This window comes from Mauremys mutica, chromosome 8 (genome assembly GCF_020497125.1).
Source record: "Mauremys mutica isolate MM-2020 ecotype Southern chromosome 8, ASM2049712v1, whole genome shotgun sequence".
Lineage (NCBI taxonomy): Eukaryota > Metazoa > Chordata > Testudines > Geoemydidae > Mauremys > Mauremys mutica.
This window is the reverse complement of record NC_059079.1, coordinates 110,838,618-110,857,714: the sequence shown is the minus strand read 5'-3', so window position 1 is coordinate 110,857,714 and position 19,097 is coordinate 110,838,618. Positions and strand designations below refer to the sequence as shown.

At 48.0% G+C, this 19,097-nt stretch overlaps 2 protein-coding genes across 9 annotated transcripts in view; both read right to left on the bottom strand.

Annotated features, from left to right (window-relative positions):
* The window catches only part of FAM53C (family with sequence similarity 53 member C), a 35,185-nt gene extending 26,006 nt beyond the window's left edge, over positions 1 to 9,179 (bottom strand). For 6 of the 8 annotated variants that reach the window (XM_045026354.1, XM_045026360.1, XM_045026358.1 and 3 more), the window contains exon 1: positions 6,874 to 6,892. Coding sequence is in view for 2 of the 8 variants with exons in the window: in XM_045026361.1 (XP_044882296.1) it covers positions 6,874 to 6,942 (69 nt within the window). In the remaining 6 variants the exon portion in view is untranslated. Of the gene's footprint in view, positions 1 to 6,873; positions 7,120 to 8,851 lie in introns of those variants that run through there. The other 2 variants (XM_045026361.1, XM_045026362.1) reach the window with 1 other exon arrangement.
* Positions 9,180 to 10,926: 1,747 nt separating this feature from the next.
* On the bottom strand, positions 10,927 to 18,898 carry LOC123375470 (oocyte-specific histone RNA stem-loop-binding protein 2-like). Its single transcript, XM_045026365.1, has 7 exons — positions 18,767 to 18,898; positions 17,883 to 17,922; positions 13,312 to 13,410; positions 13,130 to 13,234; positions 12,636 to 12,794; positions 11,812 to 11,932; positions 10,927 to 11,473 (listed from the first exon to the last, which is right to left on the bottom strand). Exons 3-7 carry the CDS (start codon positions 13,371 to 13,373, stop codon positions 11,354 to 11,356), a joined length of 567 nt encoding a protein of 188 aa, XP_044882300.1. The 5' UTR covers positions 13,374 to 13,410; positions 17,883 to 17,922; positions 18,767 to 18,898; the 3' UTR covers positions 10,927 to 11,353.
* Between the last annotated feature and the right edge of the window lie 199 nt (positions 18,899 to 19,097).

Sequence of the window (19,097 nt, the reverse complement as noted above, 5' to 3'; positions counted from 1 at the left end):
CAGCCTTTGGTCCCCCCTGTGGGGTCATGTAGTAATTTTTGTTGTCAGAAGGGGGTCACAGTGCAATGAAGTTTGAGAAACACTGCTCCAGACATATCAGGTCTTCAGAAGGTGCTGTGCATTTTGATAGATTTCTGTTAAGATTGCATAGCATTATATAAAGTTGTTGCTAATCTGTACGTTAATCCGTTTACTACAACATGTTATGCACATTTAATTGTAAGTATCTACCACAATCGCGGTTTTGCTTTTGCTCTTATTATCATAGAATCATAGAATATCAGGTTTGGAAGGGACCTCAGGAGGTATCTAGTCCAACCCCCTGCTCAAAGCAGGACCAACCCCCAACTAAATCATCCCAGCCAGGGCTTTGTCAAGCCTGACCTTAAAAACCTCTAAGGAAGGAGATTCCACCACCTCCCTAGGTAACCCATTCCAGTGCTTCACCACCCTCCTAGTGAAAAAGTTTTTCCTAATATCCTAGACCTCCCACACTGCAACTTGAGACCATTGCTTCTTGTTCTGTCATCTGCCACCACTGAGAACAGTCTAGATCCATCCTCTTTGGAACCCCCTTTCAGGTAGTTGAAAGCAGCTATCAAATCCTCCCTTATTCTTCTCTTCTGCAGACTAAACAATCCCAGTTCCCTCAGCCTCTCCTCATAAGTCATGTGCTCCAGCCTCCTAATCATTTTTGTTGCCCGCAGCTGGACTCTTTCCAATTTTTTATTACTATGGATTGTTGGCTCATTCGTGCAACAGAAAAAAAACCCTCAAGTGAAAAACAAAAAAGCCTGTTTGAATCAATGCCTTACTGTTTTTAATATTTAGTGAGAGTTGCATGTTGGTTTTTTTATCAGTATATGACTTGTGTGGAGGGGAGAGTGTAAACTATTACAGACACAAAAAAGGGGGGTATGATCCAATACATTTGAGAACAACTGTTCTAACATAATAAAAAATGTACAAATTAAGAATCCAAATGAATGTATGTTGATCTATATAATAGCTTATATAAATGTGTATAGATATAGTGTATCCTCATGGTTGGCAGAAAGTAGTATTAAATTTAGCATGAAGTTTATATTGAGTTGCAATTCTACATATTTCAATGGTTATATCAACCAATGCAAATGAACTGCTCTTTAGAAAAATAATTAAAAGTACAAATGCAAAACATAGGAACTGGGGAAACTTCTGGGATGGGAGGAGCCTATACAGGAGAGATGGGCTCCACCTAAACCAAAGTGGAACCAGACTGCTGGCGCTAAACATTAAAAAGGTTGTAGAGCAGTTTTTAAACTAGGAGATGGGGGAAAGCCGACTGCTGCAGAGGAGCGTGTGGATCGGACACAGACTTCTCTTAGGGGAGAGTCTGATGATAGAGAATCTCCAGGTTATAGTCAGGAGCAGAGGCATAATGTAAGGGCCGGATCAGATGATAAACAGTCACATAAAAAAGAATATGGCACATCAGAAAAAGGCAGGCTAATAAAAAGGGACAAGTTTTTAAAGTGGTTGTACACAAATGCCAGAAGTCTAAATAATAAGATGGGTGAACTAGAGTGCCTTGTGATAAAGGAGGATATAGATATAATAGGCATCACAGAAACCTGGTGGACTGAGAGCAATCAATGGGACACAATCATTCCGGGGTACAAAATATATCGGAAGGACAGAAAAGGCCGTGCAGGGGGAGGAGTGGCACTATATGTTAAAGAAAGTGTAGATTCAAATGAAGTAAAAATCTTAAGCGAATCCACAGGTTCCATAGAGTCTCTATGGATAGAAATTTCATGCTCTAGTAAAAATATAACAGTAGGGATCTATTATCGACCACCTGACCAGGACAGTAATAGTGATGATGAAATGCTAAGGGAAATTAGAGAGGCTATCAAAATTAAGAACCCAATAATAGTGGGGGATTTCAATTATCCCCATATTGACTGGGAACATTTCACTTCGGGACGAAATGCAGAGATAAAATTTCTCGATACTTTAAATGACTGCTTCATGGAGCAGCTGGTACAGGAACCCACAAGGGGAGAGGCGACTCTAGATTTAATCCTGAGTGGAGCGCAGGAGCTGGTCCAAGAGGTAACTATAGCAGGACCGCTTGGAAATAGTGACCATAATAAAATAGCATTCAACATCCCTGTGGTGGGAAGAACATCTCAACTGCCCAACACTGTGGCCTTTAATTTCAAAAGGGGGAACTATACAAAAATGAGGGGGTTAGTTAGACAAAAGTTAAAAGGTACAGTGACTAAAGTGAAATCCCTGCAAGTTGCGTGGGCCCTTTTTAAAGACACCGTAATAGAGGCCCAACTTCAATGTATACCCCAAATTAAGAAAAACAGTAAAAGAACTAAAAAAGAGCCACCGTGGCTTAACAACCATGTAAAAGAAGCAGTGAGAGATAAAAAGACTTCCTTTAAAAAGTGGAAGTCAAATCCTAGTGAGGCAAATAGAAAGGAGCACAAACACTGCCAACTTAAGTGCAAGAGTGTAATAAGAAAAGCCAAAGAGGAGTTTGAAGAACGGCTAGCCAAAAACTCCAAAGGTAATAACAAAATGTTTTTTAAGTACATCAGAAGCAGGAAGCCTGCTAAACAACCAGTGGGGCCCCTTGATGATCAAAATTCAAAAGGAGCGCTTAAAGATGATAAAGTCATTGCGGAGAAACTAAATGGATTCTTTGCTTCAGTCTTCATGGCTGAGGATGTTAGGGAGATTCCCAAACCTGAGCTGGCTTTTGTAGGTGACAAATCTGAGGAACTGTCACAGATTGAAGTATCACTAGAGGAGGTTTTGGAATTAATTGATAAACTCAACATTAACAAGTCACCGGGACCAGATGGCATTCACCCAAGAGTTCTGAAAGAACTCAAATGTGAAGTTGCGGAACAATTAACTAAGGTTTGTAACCTGTCCTTTAAATCGGCTTCGGTACCCAATGACTGGAAGTTAGCTAATGTAACGCCAATATTTAAAAAGGGCTCTAGGGGTGATCCTGGCAATTACAGACCGGTAAGTCTAACGTCGGTACCGGGCAAATTAGTTGAAACAATAGTAAAGAATAAAATTGTCAGACATAGAAAAACATAAACTCTTGAGCAATAGTCAACATGGTTTCTGTAAAGGGAAATCGTGTCTTACTAATCTATTAGAGTTCTTTGAAGGGGTCAACAAACATGTGGACAAGGGGGATCCGGTGGACATAGTGTACTTAGATTTCAAGAAAGCCTTTGACAAGGTCCCTCACCAAAGGCTCTTGCGTAAATTAAGCTGTCATGGGATAAAAGGAAAGGTCCTTTCATGGATTGAGAACTGGTTGAAGGACAGGGAACAAAGGGTAGGAATTAATGGTAAATTCTCAGAATGGAGAGGGGTAACTAGTGGTGTTCCCCAAGGGTCAGTCCTAGGACCAATCCTATTCAATTTATTCATAAATGATCTGGAGAAAGGGGTAAACAGTGAGGTGGCAAAGTTTGCAGATGATACTAAACTACTCAAGATAGTTAAGACCAAAGCAGATTGTGAAGAACTTCAAAAAGATCTCACAAAACTAAGCGATTGGGCAACAAAATGGCAAATGAAATTTAATGTGGATAAATGTAAAGTAATGCACATTGGAAAAAATAACCCCAACTATACATACAACATGATGGGGGCTAATTTAGCTACAACGAGTCAGGAAAAAGATCTTGGAGTTATCGTGGATAGTTCTCTGAAGATGTCCACGCAGTGTGCAGAGGCGGTCAAAAAAGCAAACAGGATGTTAGGAATCATTAAAAAGGGGATAGAGAATAAGACTGAGAATATATTATTGTCCTTATATAAATCCATGGTACGCCCACATCTCGAATACTGTGTACAGATGTGGTCTCCTCACCTCAAAAAAGATATTCTAGCACTAGAAAAGGTTCAGAAAAGAGCAACTAAAATGATTAGGGGTTTAGAGAGGGTCCCATATGAGGAAAGATTAAAGAGGCTAGGACTCTTCAATTTGGAAAAGAGAAGACTAAGGGGGGACATGATAGAGGTATATAAAATCATGAGTGATGTTGAGAAAGTGGATAAGGAAAAGTTATTTACTTATTCCCATAATACAAGAACTAGGGGTCACCAAATGAAATTAATAGGCAGCAGGTTTAAAACAAATAAAAGGAAGTTCTTCTTCACGCAGCGCACAGTCAACTTGTGGAACTCCTTACCTGAGGAGGTTGTGAAGGCTAGGACTATAACAATGTTTAAAAGGGGACTGGATAAATTCATGGTGGCTAAGTCCATAAATGGCTATTAGCCAGGATGGGTAAGAATGGTGTCCCTAGCCTCTGTTGGTCAGAGGATGGAGATGGATGGCAGGAGAGAGATCACTTGATCATTGCCTGTTAGGTTCACTCCCTCAGGGGCACCTGGCATTGGCCACTGTCGGTAGACAGATACTGGGCTAGATGGACCTTTGGTCTGACCCGGTACGGCCGTTCTTATGTTCTTATGTTCTTATAATTAAAATCAATTATTTAAAGTTTCCTGCTTGCTGACTTAAATCGTTAATAAAATCGGTGATTTAAATCACTGATTTAAGTCAAGTCATCCTACTGATCACCAATGGCTGTTTCAGTACTGGTTCAACACAGGATGCAAAACAGGGAAGCTCAGAAGGAGGAGGAGCAGGGACAGGGTATGAGGAGAGAGAAGATTTGCTAATGTAAATCTTAGGTTCATGACTGGACAAGTAGGGAGGAGCTACCACACAATTTCCCTTTGGAAAATTACTTTGGAACCTGCAGCAAGGTAAGGTCTGGGAGCAAAACTGAGATTTGATGATGCAGGAGAAGGGTCAAGAACTTCAAGCTCTCCTTAGTCCCAAACACATTTTCAAGTTAACTACCCAAACAGAGTGAAATTCCAAATAGCAACTTCTGCTTCCTTGCCCAGACAGGAAGAAGAGCTCTGTGTAGCTCAAAAGTTTGTACCTTTCACCAACAGAAGTTGGTCCAACAAAAAGGTATTCCCTCACCTACCTTCTCTCTCTCAAATAGCAACCTGTCAGTTTCAACATACTGCTATTGCAATGCTCAAGCAATTCATGCATTACTCCAGTGCTTCAGCCTCTCTTCTCTCATGCCCACATCCCCCTCACCCTTCAGGAGCAGAGATCCAAAGCAGGCACCAGAGTTATGCACAGAGGCCAATGATCCCAAAGGAGAGACTGGGGGTTTAAGTAGCAGAGATTCCTCCCCACCCCCAAACAAAAAAAAAAGTTTGCTCTGGGCATAAGACCACAGGTGAGATTTCAGGCATAATTAATTTGTTTTGGTTAATATTTTGGGGATTAGAAGAGGAGACAAAAACCAGGCTTATTACAAAAAAGTAACATGCTGAACTATGGAAAATCATAGAAATGTAGGACTGGAAGGGACCTCAACAGGTCATCTAGTTCAGTCCTTAAGCATTATCTAGACCAGTGTTTCTCAACCTTTTTGATACCATGAATTGGCTTGCTGCCTTCCTAAACTGTGTCAGGGAGATCGCAGGGACCGGGGCCAGTCCATGGACTGGTTGTTGAGAAACACTGATCTAGACCATTCCTGGCAGATGTTTGTCTAACCTGTTCTTAAAAGCCTCCAATTACAAAGATTCCACAACCTCCCTAGGTCGTTGTTCCAGTGCTTTTCACTCTTACAACTTGGAATTTTTTCCTAATGTCTAACCTAAATCTCTCTTGCTGCAATTTAAGCCCATTGCTTCTTGTCCTGTTCTCAGTAGTTAAGGAGAACAATTTATCACCCTCCTCTTTTAACACCCTTTTTACATACTTGAAGATTGTTATCATGTCTTCCCTCAGTCTTCCCTTCTCCAGACTAAACAAACCCAATTTTTTTCAATCTCCCCTCACAGGTCATGTTTTCTAGACCTTTGATCATTTTTATTTCTCTTCTCTGAACTTTCTCCAATTTGTCCACATCTTTCCTGAAATGCGGCGCTCGAAACAGGACACAATACTCCAGCTGAAGCCTTATCAGTGCGGAGTAGAGTGGAAGAATTACTTTGGCTTTGGCTACACTTACACTTCAAAGCGCTGCCGCGGCAGCGCTTTGAAGCGCTAAGTGTAGTCAAAGCGCCAGCGCTGGGAGAGAGCTCTCCCAGCGCTGTCCGTACTCCACCTCCCTGTGGGGAATAACGGACAGCGCTGGGAGCCGCGCTCCCAGCGCTGGGGCTTTGACTACACTGGCGCTTTGCAGCGCCGCAATTTGCAGCGCTGGAGAGGGTGTGTTTTCACACCCTGCTGCAGCGCTGCAAATTTGTAAGTGTAGCCAAGCCCTTTGTGTCTTGCTTACAACAGTCCTGCTAATACAGAGGAAGATACTTTCTCCTCATAACAACTTGCCTTTCATCCTAAGGGATCCCAAAGACCTCTACAAAAGAGAAAAAGATTAACGCCTCCCAAGGCTTGCTGCCCACACAGCAGATATGCAGCCACTTCCGTGGCAGGGACAACAGCCTCAATAAGAGCGCAATCAGCACTGCACCAGAGTTTAGGGCTGAAGTGAATTGGAATGCTGAATCCCACCAAAACTGCATTCAGAATTTAGAGGACAGAATGTCATTACCTGAGCTGGGGCCACAGGTTAAGCTCTCAAATGCTTGGGGCTGTTTAGTGACCACAGGTCACACAGGCTCCAATTTTACAGCCAGCCTGAAAGCTGACAAATCTTGCAGCACAGCGCCCACTGACACCACACTGGGAACTTGATTCAGTACAGATGCAAAATGTGGACCCCTCCTCCCCACAATTAAAAATAATCTTGATACCATTTCCAACATAGACTAAACCTGCAAGGTTGAGGCAGAGAAACATCTTACCAGGCTGACGTTGAAGGATGTGCATTTCAGCTCTTCCAGACTCTGTTTCTGCAGTCGCTCTGCAATCATGACTCCTGGAGGCCTGGCATCAACACCAGCTTAGTGCCCCCAGCTCCTGCCTCCTGCTATCTTTCCTCCTCCTTCAGCAAGTCCAGTCTTGTTCAAGGGCCATCATGCTGCTACTGTACCTACTGAACTACCATCTTCATCCCTGGCTAGACACCTCTCACTCCATCCCCACCGATCCTGTAACACAAACAGGCACGTTAGCAACATCAGGCACAGCCCCAAGGTCAGAGAACCTGCCTGCGCACCCCAGGCTTGCTACTTAGAGCCGAGAGAGAAAATACTGGTGCTCTAAGTCTCCTTGAATGAAACTAAACCCCAGACAGCCTGAAACAAGCTACTGATACTTATTTGAGCCACAGAATCACCTCACCCAGAATCATAGCCCTCCCAGGCCCAGAATATACTAGCTCATCACCATCCCATAAGGAACTGTTTCATCACTTTGGGGGCTCAGACAATTTAGGTTTTTGCTTGCCTTACTGAGCTCAAGCTACTTCCATCACCCTATCCAATGTAAGCTTCTTTCCTTCAGCCCCCACATCCCAGGCACATTTCATGAGCCCAACCTCTACAGCTAGCCCTCATCTTCCTCCCACAATCCCAGGACCAAGCAAGTTGTAAATCGAGCTTCTGGTTTCTGCACCAACCAACTGAACCATTCTCCCTCCTTAACAGTTGGAGTATCATCTCCAGCAACTTTGGTAAACAAGCTCCCTACCCCAAGCATAGGGCAGCAGGTGGAATCAGCAATCTTATTGTGACCCAATAAATATTCTGCCCTTTCAGTAATGAAAATAACTAATGGCCAGGTTGCACAGTGCTGTGGCTGCAGCTACAGCATAGGGCTCCTGAGGTCTAGTCCCAGTTCTGACACAGGCTCCCTGTATTATCTTGGGCAAGTCATGTCAGCTCTTTGTGCCTCAGACAGCCCCAAACATGCCTAAGGGAAACTTAATCCACTAACATTAGTAAAGCACATTAAGCTCCTCTGGCAGCTGTCATTAAAGAGTGCAACGCATTAGTTATACCAGGGGTTCTTAGCCTTTTTCTTCCTGAAGCCCCCCCGAACAGGCTATAAAAACTCCACAGCCCACCTGTGCCACAACAACTGTTTTCTGCAAAGTCAGGGCTACCATTAGGGGGTAGCAAGGAGGGCGACTGCCTGGGGCCCCATGCCACAGGGGTACCACAGAGCTAAGTTGCTCAGGCTTCAGCCCATGGTGGTGGGGCTCAGGGGGGCTTTGGCTTTCTGCCCTGGGCCCTAGAAAGTCTGATTCCAGCCATGCTTGGTGGACACCCTGAAACCTGCTCACAGCTCTGCAGGGGCCCTTGGACCCCTGGTTGAGAACCACTGATTTATACAATTTAATCTCATCAGGGTGCAAACTCCAGGATCCACATGGGGCAAAGCCACCAACAGGCAGCAGCACCTCAGTTACTACCAGAAGCCAGATGCAGCGCTCCTTGCAGCTTCGGCCAGTGACCACCACCACAGAGCAGGCTGACTCGGGTTTAAGGTGTCTCTCTGTGAACACTTAGTGTCTCAGAGGAGGAAGCCAACAGCACCTACCTTCTTTCCCACACACAACATGCAGTAGCAAGAGGGAATTGATCTGCCTAACCTAGTGCAAGCTACAGCAGGAAGCACACACCAAGGCCGCGAGCAGAGAACTCTCCAAAGCAGAAAGCAAAACCAAACAGCCAACCTAACCCTATGGGCCTTTTTGCTGCTCCCTAGTAAAAGTAGCCCAATGGCTCTGATCCCTTTGCCACCTGCATCAGCCATCCAGGCAGTGGACATCTCCCATTCTCAGACTAAACCCTTTCAAGTCAACTCACCCCCCCACCCCCGCATCCACGACACTGCTGGGACCAGTCAAACCTCAACCCAGAGAAACAATGTGCTCACCCCTGGGCCACTCCGAACATGTCAAGTGCCAGCTGATCCCACAGGTCATATGAGCAGAAAGAGGGACAAAGGCTCACAGGCTACAGTGCCAGGCACCCTAGTGATGAGGAGAGGTCTCCCTGCAGGGGCTGAGAAAATCAAACACAGACACTGAAGCAGAGCAAGGTCACCCCATGTCAGCGCCCATCCAGCTCCAGTCATTCTGCCACAATGGCAATACCAGACCAGCACAGAAGGTGCCAGCCTCAGGCCCCCTTCCCCGCCTCCGACCCCAGAGCAGCACTAGGGGACATCAGCCCAGTCTTCCCCTGCTGCCCCAGGGTGGGCTCTGATACTTGTATCTGAAAGTGGCAGGAGGCTGCTAGCTGAGGCGGTGGGGGGGGGGACAGGGGGCTGCCAGTTGGGGGGGGCCCAGCTGGGGCGGGGGGGCAGGGAGCTATCAGCCAGGGGGGGCAGCTGGGGGCCCAGAGGAGGCGGGGGGCTGTCAGCCAGGAGGGGGCGCAGCTGGGGCAGGGGAGCAGGGGGCTGTCAGCCGGGGGGGGGGGCGCAGCTGGGGGCCCGGAGGAGGCGGGGGGCTGTCAGTCGGGGGGGGCAGCTGGGGGCCCGGAGGAGGCGGGGGGCTGGCAGCCGGGGGGGGGCGCAGCTGGGGGCCCGGAGGAGGCGGGGGGCGCAGCTGGGGGCCCGGAGGAGGCGGGGGGCTGGCAGCCGGGGGGGGGCGCAGCTGGGGGCCCGGAGGAGGCGGGGGGCTGGCAGCCGGGGGGGGGGCGCAGCTGGGGGCCCGGAGGAGGCGGGGGGCTGTCAGCCGGGGGGGGGGCGCAGCTGGGGGCCCGGAGGAGGCGGGGGGCTGGCAGCCGGGGGGCGCAGCTGGGGGCCCGGAGGAGGCCGGGGGTCACTGAGGCCAGGGCGCCCCGCCGCCCCGGTGGTTCCCGGCTATGGGACCGGACAGGCGGCCCCGCGCCACAGACCGAGGGGTCCAGCCCGGGACCCACCGCGCCGGGCGGCTCAGCGCCGGGCCCGCCCCGCGCCCGAGCCGGAGACACCAACCGGGGCCCGGCGCGGCCCCACCTCAGGGCTCCCCGCGCACCCGGCGCCTCCCCCTTCGGACTGTGCCATGCAGCAAAGGACGACGGGAAATGTAGTCTGGGGGGGCATCCGAGCGTCCCCCCCCCGCCGACCCCCTCGTGCCTTCCCCCACCAGCGTCACCCCTCCCCCAGCCTTGCCCCCCAAGTCCCCACCCCCATAACCCCACACAAAACCAGCCCCTTCCCCCGGGGGCCAACATTCCCCTCTAACCCCCCGCAGGGGGGAGGTGGGGTCTCGGCTGCCCCATCCAGCTTGGGGTGGGAGGGAGCCAGCACTCAGCCCCCACGGGCTGTGTTGTCAGGGCAGGATGCGGGAACCACCCCCCCGTTCCCCTGGTGGGGTCACTGGCAGGGCAGTGACCTTACAGCAGGACCCAAGAAGGGAGTGGAGTTTTCCCTCTAGCCCAGAGCTGCACAGGCCACACCCTCTTTGCCCAGATTCCACCTGCCCTGGAGGATTTCCAAGCCTCGGAGCCCTTTCCCAATGCTGAAGGAAAGTGCTAGATGGTAACTAGAGCATAGCCTGGCCAGAGGCTCCTGTCTAGCTCATCATATTCAATTGTGGAGGGGTTGGATGGTGCAGATCTCCAAGGACCTGTTCATGGTAAGTATTTAATCATCTTCACCTCCAACCAATGGCAAGAAAGGCAGCAACAACCCCTACGGCAACATTAACCCTTTGGCGAGGTAAACTTCCTCCCTTAAGACTCATGGTTTCCTTGTGCGGTCTCCTCTCCCCCATCACTTCTCCTCTGGGCTGGGCCTGATAATCTGCTGCCCAAAATTTCCCCTCCTCGCTGGTCTGGCTGCTCCTACAGATCCATGCACAGAGGGACATCTTTACTTAGCTTGTGGAGTGCCCACACTGGGAGAAGGGTCACAACTCCCCATTCTCTGAGTCCTCGTGAATTGCCAAAGCCTCCCTGAACCTGCCTTGGTGAGCAGAGCCCCAGAGGCTTAGGGACAGAAAAAGAACCCTGCCAGCAGCTGTTAGAGTCTTTTGGTAAATTTTATTAACCTGTTTCCATTTTTCCAACCCCTTCTATATAGATCTCCCTGGAATACAAGAGACCAAACAGATTCCTGAAGGGAAGCAGAAAGAATTAGTCCTATGCATGCTGGCATTACAGGTACTCAGGTGACAGAAACTCTCTCTATACCATTGGAAGTTGGGCTATGGGAGGAGATACACAATGCACAAACAGAGATAGCTGCTGTAAGTGGTCTGATGCTCAGCTCCAAGCCTCAACACTAACACCAAGTCCCCTTTCAGTCCCAGGGGCAAGCTTCAGGATAATCTCATGTCCTCCATGGGCTCAGGAGAGCCTTGCAGACGGGCTTGTATGTAACTTGATGCCTGAGCTCTTCTCACTCCCCAAATGCTGTCATTTCAGAGGCAGAAAATGCTCTGGACTCTCCTCATAGCCCCATCCAAGAGCAGTATGGGCAGGTGTGTGCGTTTCCTAGGAAGGGCAGCAAGTTGGAGTGGACCTGGGGCAGCCAAGGAGAGGAGCAGCCAGGAGATGACAGGCCAGCAAACTGTGAAAACAGGATACAGACAAATGAATAGGAAGGAAAAAAACCTGATGTGAGAAGCACATGCCCGCAATCCAAAGCATGGGAGTGTCCCTCTGGAGAGGATGCTGAGCCCTGAGGATCCTTTCCCTCCTATTCTCCCCTTCCCCAACAATACTTTCCAGCATCAGAGAGTGTCCAGAGGAAGGCACAAGACTTCCAGACTGCACCTCATGGACAATACCCCCTCCTGACAAGCTGATGATCACCCTGTGCCACAACGAACCATTAACTAGCATTCCCTACTGCTGCCCTAAGTCCCTGTCACCAGCAGGAAGCAAGCCCAGTCAAAGCCCAAATACCTGTCTGCCCAGTGTGTCTCCTGGCAGATTTTCAAGAGGCCTCAGGGCACCAGGCCAGTCTTCTGAGAAGCCGCACAAAGAGTTTGTCTCCATCATTCCTGAGAGACTCACCAGCTCCTGACTTGCAAACAAACAGCAATTTAAATCACACTGACCCAGTCAATGGACAGGATCAGCACTGGTCATCACATGGAGCAGCACTGTCACTCCACTCCATGCTTCAAACTTAGGGGAGATCATCAGGCCCTTCAACTCCTTGTGTCCAGGCTGGGAGGGGCAGTCAGGACTCCTCTCCAGTGAGCACTGGTGGAAGAGACAGTCCTTGCTCTCTCATCAAACCCAGCAGTTGGGGTCCCAGCCCCCTGTGCTTTTCTCCCCAATGCCCACCATGCAGCTGAGGGTGATGGCAAAGCAAGCACACACCACATACAACACAGAGACGCATTTTCCAGAGCACTGGGAAATGTATACTGTGCTCACCACTGGGACATTTGAGCACCTGGTAGGTTTTGCTTGCATCAATCTCTCCCTTCTATGGTATAAGGCTCCTGATACCTACTTCTCAGTGCCATAGAGTGCCAAGCTTCACAGGCCCCCCAAGGCATGTTAACATACCGTTCACTCTAGCTATTTGCTGCCTAGGGCAGCTCAGTGTAATGGCCACTATATCCAGAGGGATTCTAGGAAGCGCTGGGAAGGATACCCATTGATTTGGGTGGATCCTCCATGTTTCATGTTGCTAGGCTTCTGCCCCTTCCTCCCCCTACAAGAATTTCTGTCCTGCAAGACTCTAGAGGTGCCCAGAGCAACTGGCAGGCACTTTCCTTGGAAGTCTTTGTTCACACAGGAGAAGCTGCTGGGTTGGTGGGTCCCAGGCATGCAATGCCCGTCTCCACAGCTTGACTTGCATGTCCCAGGAGCGGCGGCTATATATCTTGTACTTATTTGGAGTTCGGGGGTGAATCCCTGGCTGCCGAGCGGCCCTGGGAATGAAGCATGACATTTATCAGTGACCAGGTGCTTCTATTAAACATTCCTCATCCCAGCATCAAGACCACCCTAACCCAGCAGGAGCATGGTACTAATAGGGCCTCAGTAGGATGTAGGAAATATGCTCCAAAGGCTCCTGAATATGCCAAGTTTCTGGGACTTTTGGAAGGGGGCAGGGAAAGGAAGTTGCCTTTAGGCAGGATCAAAGGGAAGGAAGTCACTTTATGTCAGTTTCAGGTATCACTTCCCTTGGTGGGGAGCCTGTGGTCACAGTCTGAATCAGCAGGCTTATATAGGAAGTGGAGGTGAAAGGCAGGGGCCACCTCACTTGGGGACCTGTTGTAGGAAGTGCTGGTAGCCAACAGTATTCTTTCCATAGTCTATCTGCTTCTGTCTCCTCTGCAGGATGGTCTCATCTGTCTCAGTGTCAGATCTGGTGAAGAGAAATAGTACTAGAGACTCAAAAGTCAGCCCTGGACAAGCCACATGGTCAGCAGGCATCCAACACACCTCAATCCTGAGCTGGCTCCTCTTGCTAGGCCTGGCCTTGTGCCAATTCCCACGCTGACCATATTAACTCCAGGGGAGAATGACTTTGATGACAAGGGCCTGTCCCAAGGAAAAGGAAGTTCATTGCACAATAAACTTGCTTGTGTCACAGCCAGGTGTGACCACTGCATCCGACTAGCCAGCAGTGGTCCTGGGAAGCAGAACTAAACTGGGCAATGCAGCTTATCATAAAGGTACAGTTTATTCCTTTGAAACTCAGAACTGAAGCACTGAGACCCGTCAGCCCTCTCCTGAGAGGGCAACAGGATTACTCCAGGCCAGCTCTGGGGTCTGTTGACGGAAGCCCAGGATACATGATCAATGCAGCTAGTCATATTCTCAGATTATTATGTGTAGTGCAGTGACTCTTAGTCCCCCACTCAGAATCAGAGCCCCATTGTGCTTCATGTTATACAGACACAGAGAGAGAGTCCTTGCCCCAGAGTTTACAAAGGAGGGGGAAGGAAAACAGTCAAATAGATACAATTGTATATCTACAAAACTCAAACGCAGATGTATATATCTTTAAAAGAGTCAAATAGCCAACTGACAATTAAGCTAAATCTTCATTAACTGGCAGATTTCTATAATGTAGCAAGTATCAGTGGCTGATTTATACACCTCTTCCTATCAGGCCAAGGACATAAGAACAAGTCAAGGGGTCTCATCCCATCCCCAAATACCCATTGCCATCAGCAGGGATCCCTTCAGCCTCGTCTACAAAACAGAAAATGGTGACTCAGCAAAATACTTGAATGTAACACCGTCTTCCCATCTTATTTTCTGTTTATTTTTTAGACTAAGCTTCTTAGTGTGGGGGACTGTATGCTTTATACAGGGTCAAAAAGTGTCCGTGCTTAGTAAATAGTATGAGATCTCAACTGTCAGAGTAAAAGTATATGACAACTAAGCAATGTGACAAAACTAAATCTATAGCCCCACATCTTACCATAGCTTTACATACTCCCTCAGGACTTTTGAGTGTCTACAAGGCTACAGGGAGATTAAACCCAAGAGTTCCACTTTGCAACAGCAACATCTCGACTGGGATATGTAGTGCCACTTTCCTGAGAGCAACAATGGGAATTCTGGGCAAGGAGACTGGGAGAAGGGCTGTATCTGAGTCAGTGAACCAGGTCATGCTGGTGGGGGAGTGACACTATATATGAAAGAAAGCGTAGAATCAAATGAAGTAAAAATCTTAAATGAACCAAACTGTACCTTAGAGATTCTATGGATAGTAATTCCATGCTCTATTAATAAGAATAGCAGTAGGGATATATTACCGACCACCTGACCAAGATGGTGATAGTGACTGTGAAATACTCAGGGAGATTAGAGAGGCTATTACAATAAAAAACAATAATAATGGGGGATTTCAACTATCCCCACATTGACTGGGTACATGTCACCTCAGGACAGGATGCAGAGAGTTTCTAGACACCTTAAATGGCTGCTTCTTGGAGCAGCTAGTCCTGGAAACCACAAGAGGAGAGGCAATTCTTGATTTAGTCCTAAGTGGAGCACAAGATCTGGTCCAAGAGGTGAATATAGCTGGACCGCTTGGTAATAGTGAGCATAATATAATGAAATTTAACATCCCTGTGGCGGGAAAACACCACAGCAGTCCAACACTGTAGCATTTAATTTCAGAAAGGGGGAGTACACAAAAATGAGGAGATTAGGTAAACAGAAATTAAAAGGTACAGCACAAAAAGTTAAATCCCTGCAAGCTGCATGGAAACTTTTTAAAGACAACATAATAGAGGCTCAACTTAAATGTGTATCCAAAATTAAAAAAACATAGTAAGAACCAAAAAAGTGCCACTGTAGCTAAACAACAAAGTAAAAGAAGCAGTGAGAGGCAAAAAGGAATTCCTTAAAAAGTGGACATTAAATCCTAGTGAGGAAAATAGAAAGGGGCATAAACTCTGGCAAATGAGGTGTAAAAACAGAATTAGGAAAGCCCAAAAAGAATTTGAAGAACAGCTAGCCAAAGACTCAAAAAGTAATAGCAAAAAATGTTTTAAGTACATGAAAAGCAGGAAGCCTGCTAAACACCCAGTGGGCCAACTGGACGATTGGGAGGCTATAGGAGCACTCAAGGACGATAAGGCCACTGCGGAGAAACTAAATGAATTATTTGCATCGGTCCGCATGGCTGAGGCTGAGAGGGAGATTCCCAAACCTGAGCCATTCTTTTTAGGTGACAAATCTGAGGAACTGTCCCAGATTGAGGTATCATTAGAAAAGGTTTTGGAACAAATTGATAAACTAAATGGTAATAAGTCACCAGGACCAAATGGTATCACCCAAGATGGTATTCACCCAAGTTTCTTCACCTGAAGAAACTCAAATGTGAAATTGCAGAACTACTAACTGTAGTCTGTAACCTATCACTTAAATCAGCTTTTGTACCAAATGACTTGAGAATAGCTAATATGATGCCAGTTTTTAAAAAGGGCTACAGAGGAGATCCCAGCAATTAGAGGCCGATAAGCCTGACTTCTGTACCGGGCAAACTGGTTGAAACTATAGTAAAGAACAAAATTGTCAGACACATAGATTAACATAATTTGTTGGGGAAGAGTCAACATGGTGTCCGTAAAGGGAAATCATGCCTCATGAACCTACAATAATTCTTTGAGAGGGGTCAACGACATGTGGACAAGGGGGACCCAGTGGATATAGTTTACTTAGATTTTCAGAAAGTCTCTGTCAAGGTCCCTCACCAAAGGCTCTGAAGCAAAGTAAACTCTCATGGGATAAGAGGGAAGGTCCTCTCATGGATCAGTAATTGGTTAAAAGATAAAACAACAACAAGTCTTTGTGGCACCTTGGAGACTAACACATTTATTTGGGCATAAGTTTTTGTGGACTATAACCCAATAGTTGACAAGAAGAGGTGAATATCAACAAAGGGAAAAAAATAATTTTCTCTCTGTTGATACTCATACCTTCTTGTCAACTGCTGGGAATGGGCCACATCCACCCTGATTGAATTGGCCTTGTTAGCACTGATCCCCCACTTGGTAAGGCAACTCCCATCTTTTCATGTGCTGTAATATATATACCTGCTTACTGTATTTTCCACTCCATGCATCTGATGAAGTGGGTTCTATCCCATGAAAGAATATGCCCAAATAAATTTGTTAGTCTCTAAGGTGCCACAAGGACTCCTAGTTATTTTTACTGATACAGACTAACACAGCTACCCCTCTGAAACCTGGTTAAAAGATAGGAAACAAAGGATAGGAATAAATGGTCAGTTTTCAGAACAGAGAGATGTTAAATAGTGGTGAAGAGTTACAAAGGGAACTCACAAAACTGGGTGACTGGGCAACAAAATGGCAGATGAAATTCAATGTTGATAAACACAAAGTAATACACATTGGAAAACATAATCCCAACTATATCTATAAAATGCTGGGGTATAAATTGGCTGTTACCACTCAAGAAAGAAATCTTGGAGTCATAGTGGTTAGTTCTCTGAAAACATCTACTCAATGTGCAGTGGCAGTCAAAAAAGCAAACAGAATGTTGAGAATCATTAAGAAAGCGATAGATGGTAAGACAGAAAATATCATATTGCTTCTATATGAATCCATGATACACCCACATCTTGAATACTGCATGCAGATGTGATCACCCCATCTCAAAAAAAATATATTGGAAGTTGGGAAAGGTTCCAACAAGGGCAACAAAAATGATTAGGGGGATGGAACAGCTTCTGTATGACAAGAGACTAATAAGACTGGGACTATTCATCTTGGAAAAGAGATGACTAAGGGGGGGGGGATATGATAGAGGACTATCAAATCATAACTAGTGTGGCAAAAGTAAATAAGGAAGTGTTATTTACTCTGTCATAACACAAGAACTAGGGGTCACCAAATGAAATTAATAGGTAGCAGATTTAAAAAAAACAAAAGGAAGTATTTTTTTCCCCACACATTGCATGGTTTACCTGTGGAACTTCTTGCCAGAAGATGTTATGAAGCCCAAGACTACAACAGAGTTCAAAAAAGAACTAGGCACTTTCATGGAGGATAGGTCTATCAATGGCTATTAGCCATGATGGACAGGGATGGTGTCCCTAGTCTCTGTTTGCCAGAAGCTGGGAATGGGCGACAGGATGGATCACTTGATGATTATCTGTTCATTCCCTCTGGGGCACCTGGCATTGGCCACTGTCAGAAGACAGGATACTGGGCTAGATGGACCTTTGGTCTGACCCACTATGGCTGTTCTTATGCGCAGGTCAGCCTCCATCCAACTCATCCTTGGTGTTTTCCAGCACAAATTGCTCATCCTTCCTCCCAAGCTCTCACTACATTAAACATCATGTTCTCCCTTGAAGCCATAGAAATAATCCTAAACAGAGACATTTCTTACCACCAGCACCCTTTTCTCTTTGGAATTCTTACCCCATTAATTATATGCATTTTTTCTCTAGGACTATAGGCAAATGTCTGCTAACTATGTATAATCTAGACAGAAAGCTTCTGCATACCATGTGTGTTTCCACCCACCTGTCTTTCTCACATACAGACGCTTTTCCAAAGGCAGGCTCTTCGCATCCAAGAACAAGAGGGTCATGAAACAGAGAACTGTATGCCAGTTATGGAAGAAAATGAATTCTCCACCCTAGAGAGAGCTCACAACCCTTCCCTACAAGGCAGCTAGCTCAGGGACCCATCCTACCCCTCGGCCCATAGAAAACACTGACTTCTGAATAGTCAGTGCCCACACAGCGATACAGTTCTCTTACCTACGCTGAGTCAGCTGAACACTGAGCTCAGAGAAGGATGCCGCACCAAGGGGAAGCGGTCACTACCTTTGAAGGTAGCCAAAGGGCTCCGGGTGACAGCGCCTCCCAATTAGATGATCTGAGCCTAAGGAGGGTGGCCAGCCCAGCGAGGCACAGGCTAGCGGGCATTAGGGAGTAACGCAAACACGGTGTCAAGCAGGCCCCGTTCCTGCACCTCTTGACGCTGAACGAAGCCTGAGCGTGGCGGGGCCGCGTCTATCCCCGCGCTCCGGCCGGGTTCGCTCTGCGAGTGTTGCAGCAGCACCCAGGAGCCCCCGCGGGCGCCTCCCAGCAGCTCGTCCGCCGGCCGGAGCATCCAGCCACGCTCGGGGACAGCGCCGGGAACGGCAACGTCAGGCCGCGGCGTGTCGGGTGCTGGACAAAGCCCGAGTCTGACCTAGCGCAGGGCCCGTCCCGCTGCACCCCCGCCCCGGGGGCCGCCCGGGTCTCTGCTCCGCCAAGGGCCGCCGGAGGCGCGGCCCTGGTGAGCGGCGGACGGGGGAGCCCCCAGGCTGCGCCCCACGCGGGAACGGGAGCAGGGAGCGAGCGGGCAAGGGCCAGGCCCGCCCGGGCGTTACAGCCCCGGGACACCCGCGCGCCCCGTACCGGGGGGGTGGTTCCCAGACACCCAGAGCGCGAGGCGCTGGCAGCATGGCCACTGGCGTGCGCGGGCACAGAGAGACGTCACCAGGCCGGGCGTTGCCTGTCGAATAGGTACCACCCCCCCCGTCACTAATAGTTACAGACCCCGCCCCCACGAATCACGTGCTCCCGGGGGCAGTGATTGGCTTCACGGAGCCAATAAGCGCTAGATATGGCCGGAACCCCTTACTTCCGTCCAATAGCAATAGCAAACGTCCCGCCCACCATTCTCTCCCCCAATAGGTTCTCACTTCGCTCGATCACGCGGACATTACCCAATCAGAGAGCGACTCTT

Bases quoted from the DNA above. Each gene is read 5' to 3' on its own strand.
- LOC123375470 (XM_045026365.1), bottom strand. From the start codon at position 13,373: ATGGTCAGCGTGGGAATTGGCACAAGGCCAGGCCTAGCAAGAGGAGCC. The intron at 13,235-13,311 runs GTGTGTTGGATG...TCTCTTCACCAG, and splicing joins GGAGCCAGCTCAGGATTGAG to ATCTGACACTGAGACAGATG. The intron at 11,933-12,635 runs GAAAGTGCCTGC...TTTGTTTGCAAG, and splicing joins TGTGAACAAAGACTTCCAAG to TCAGGAGCTGGTGAGTCTCT.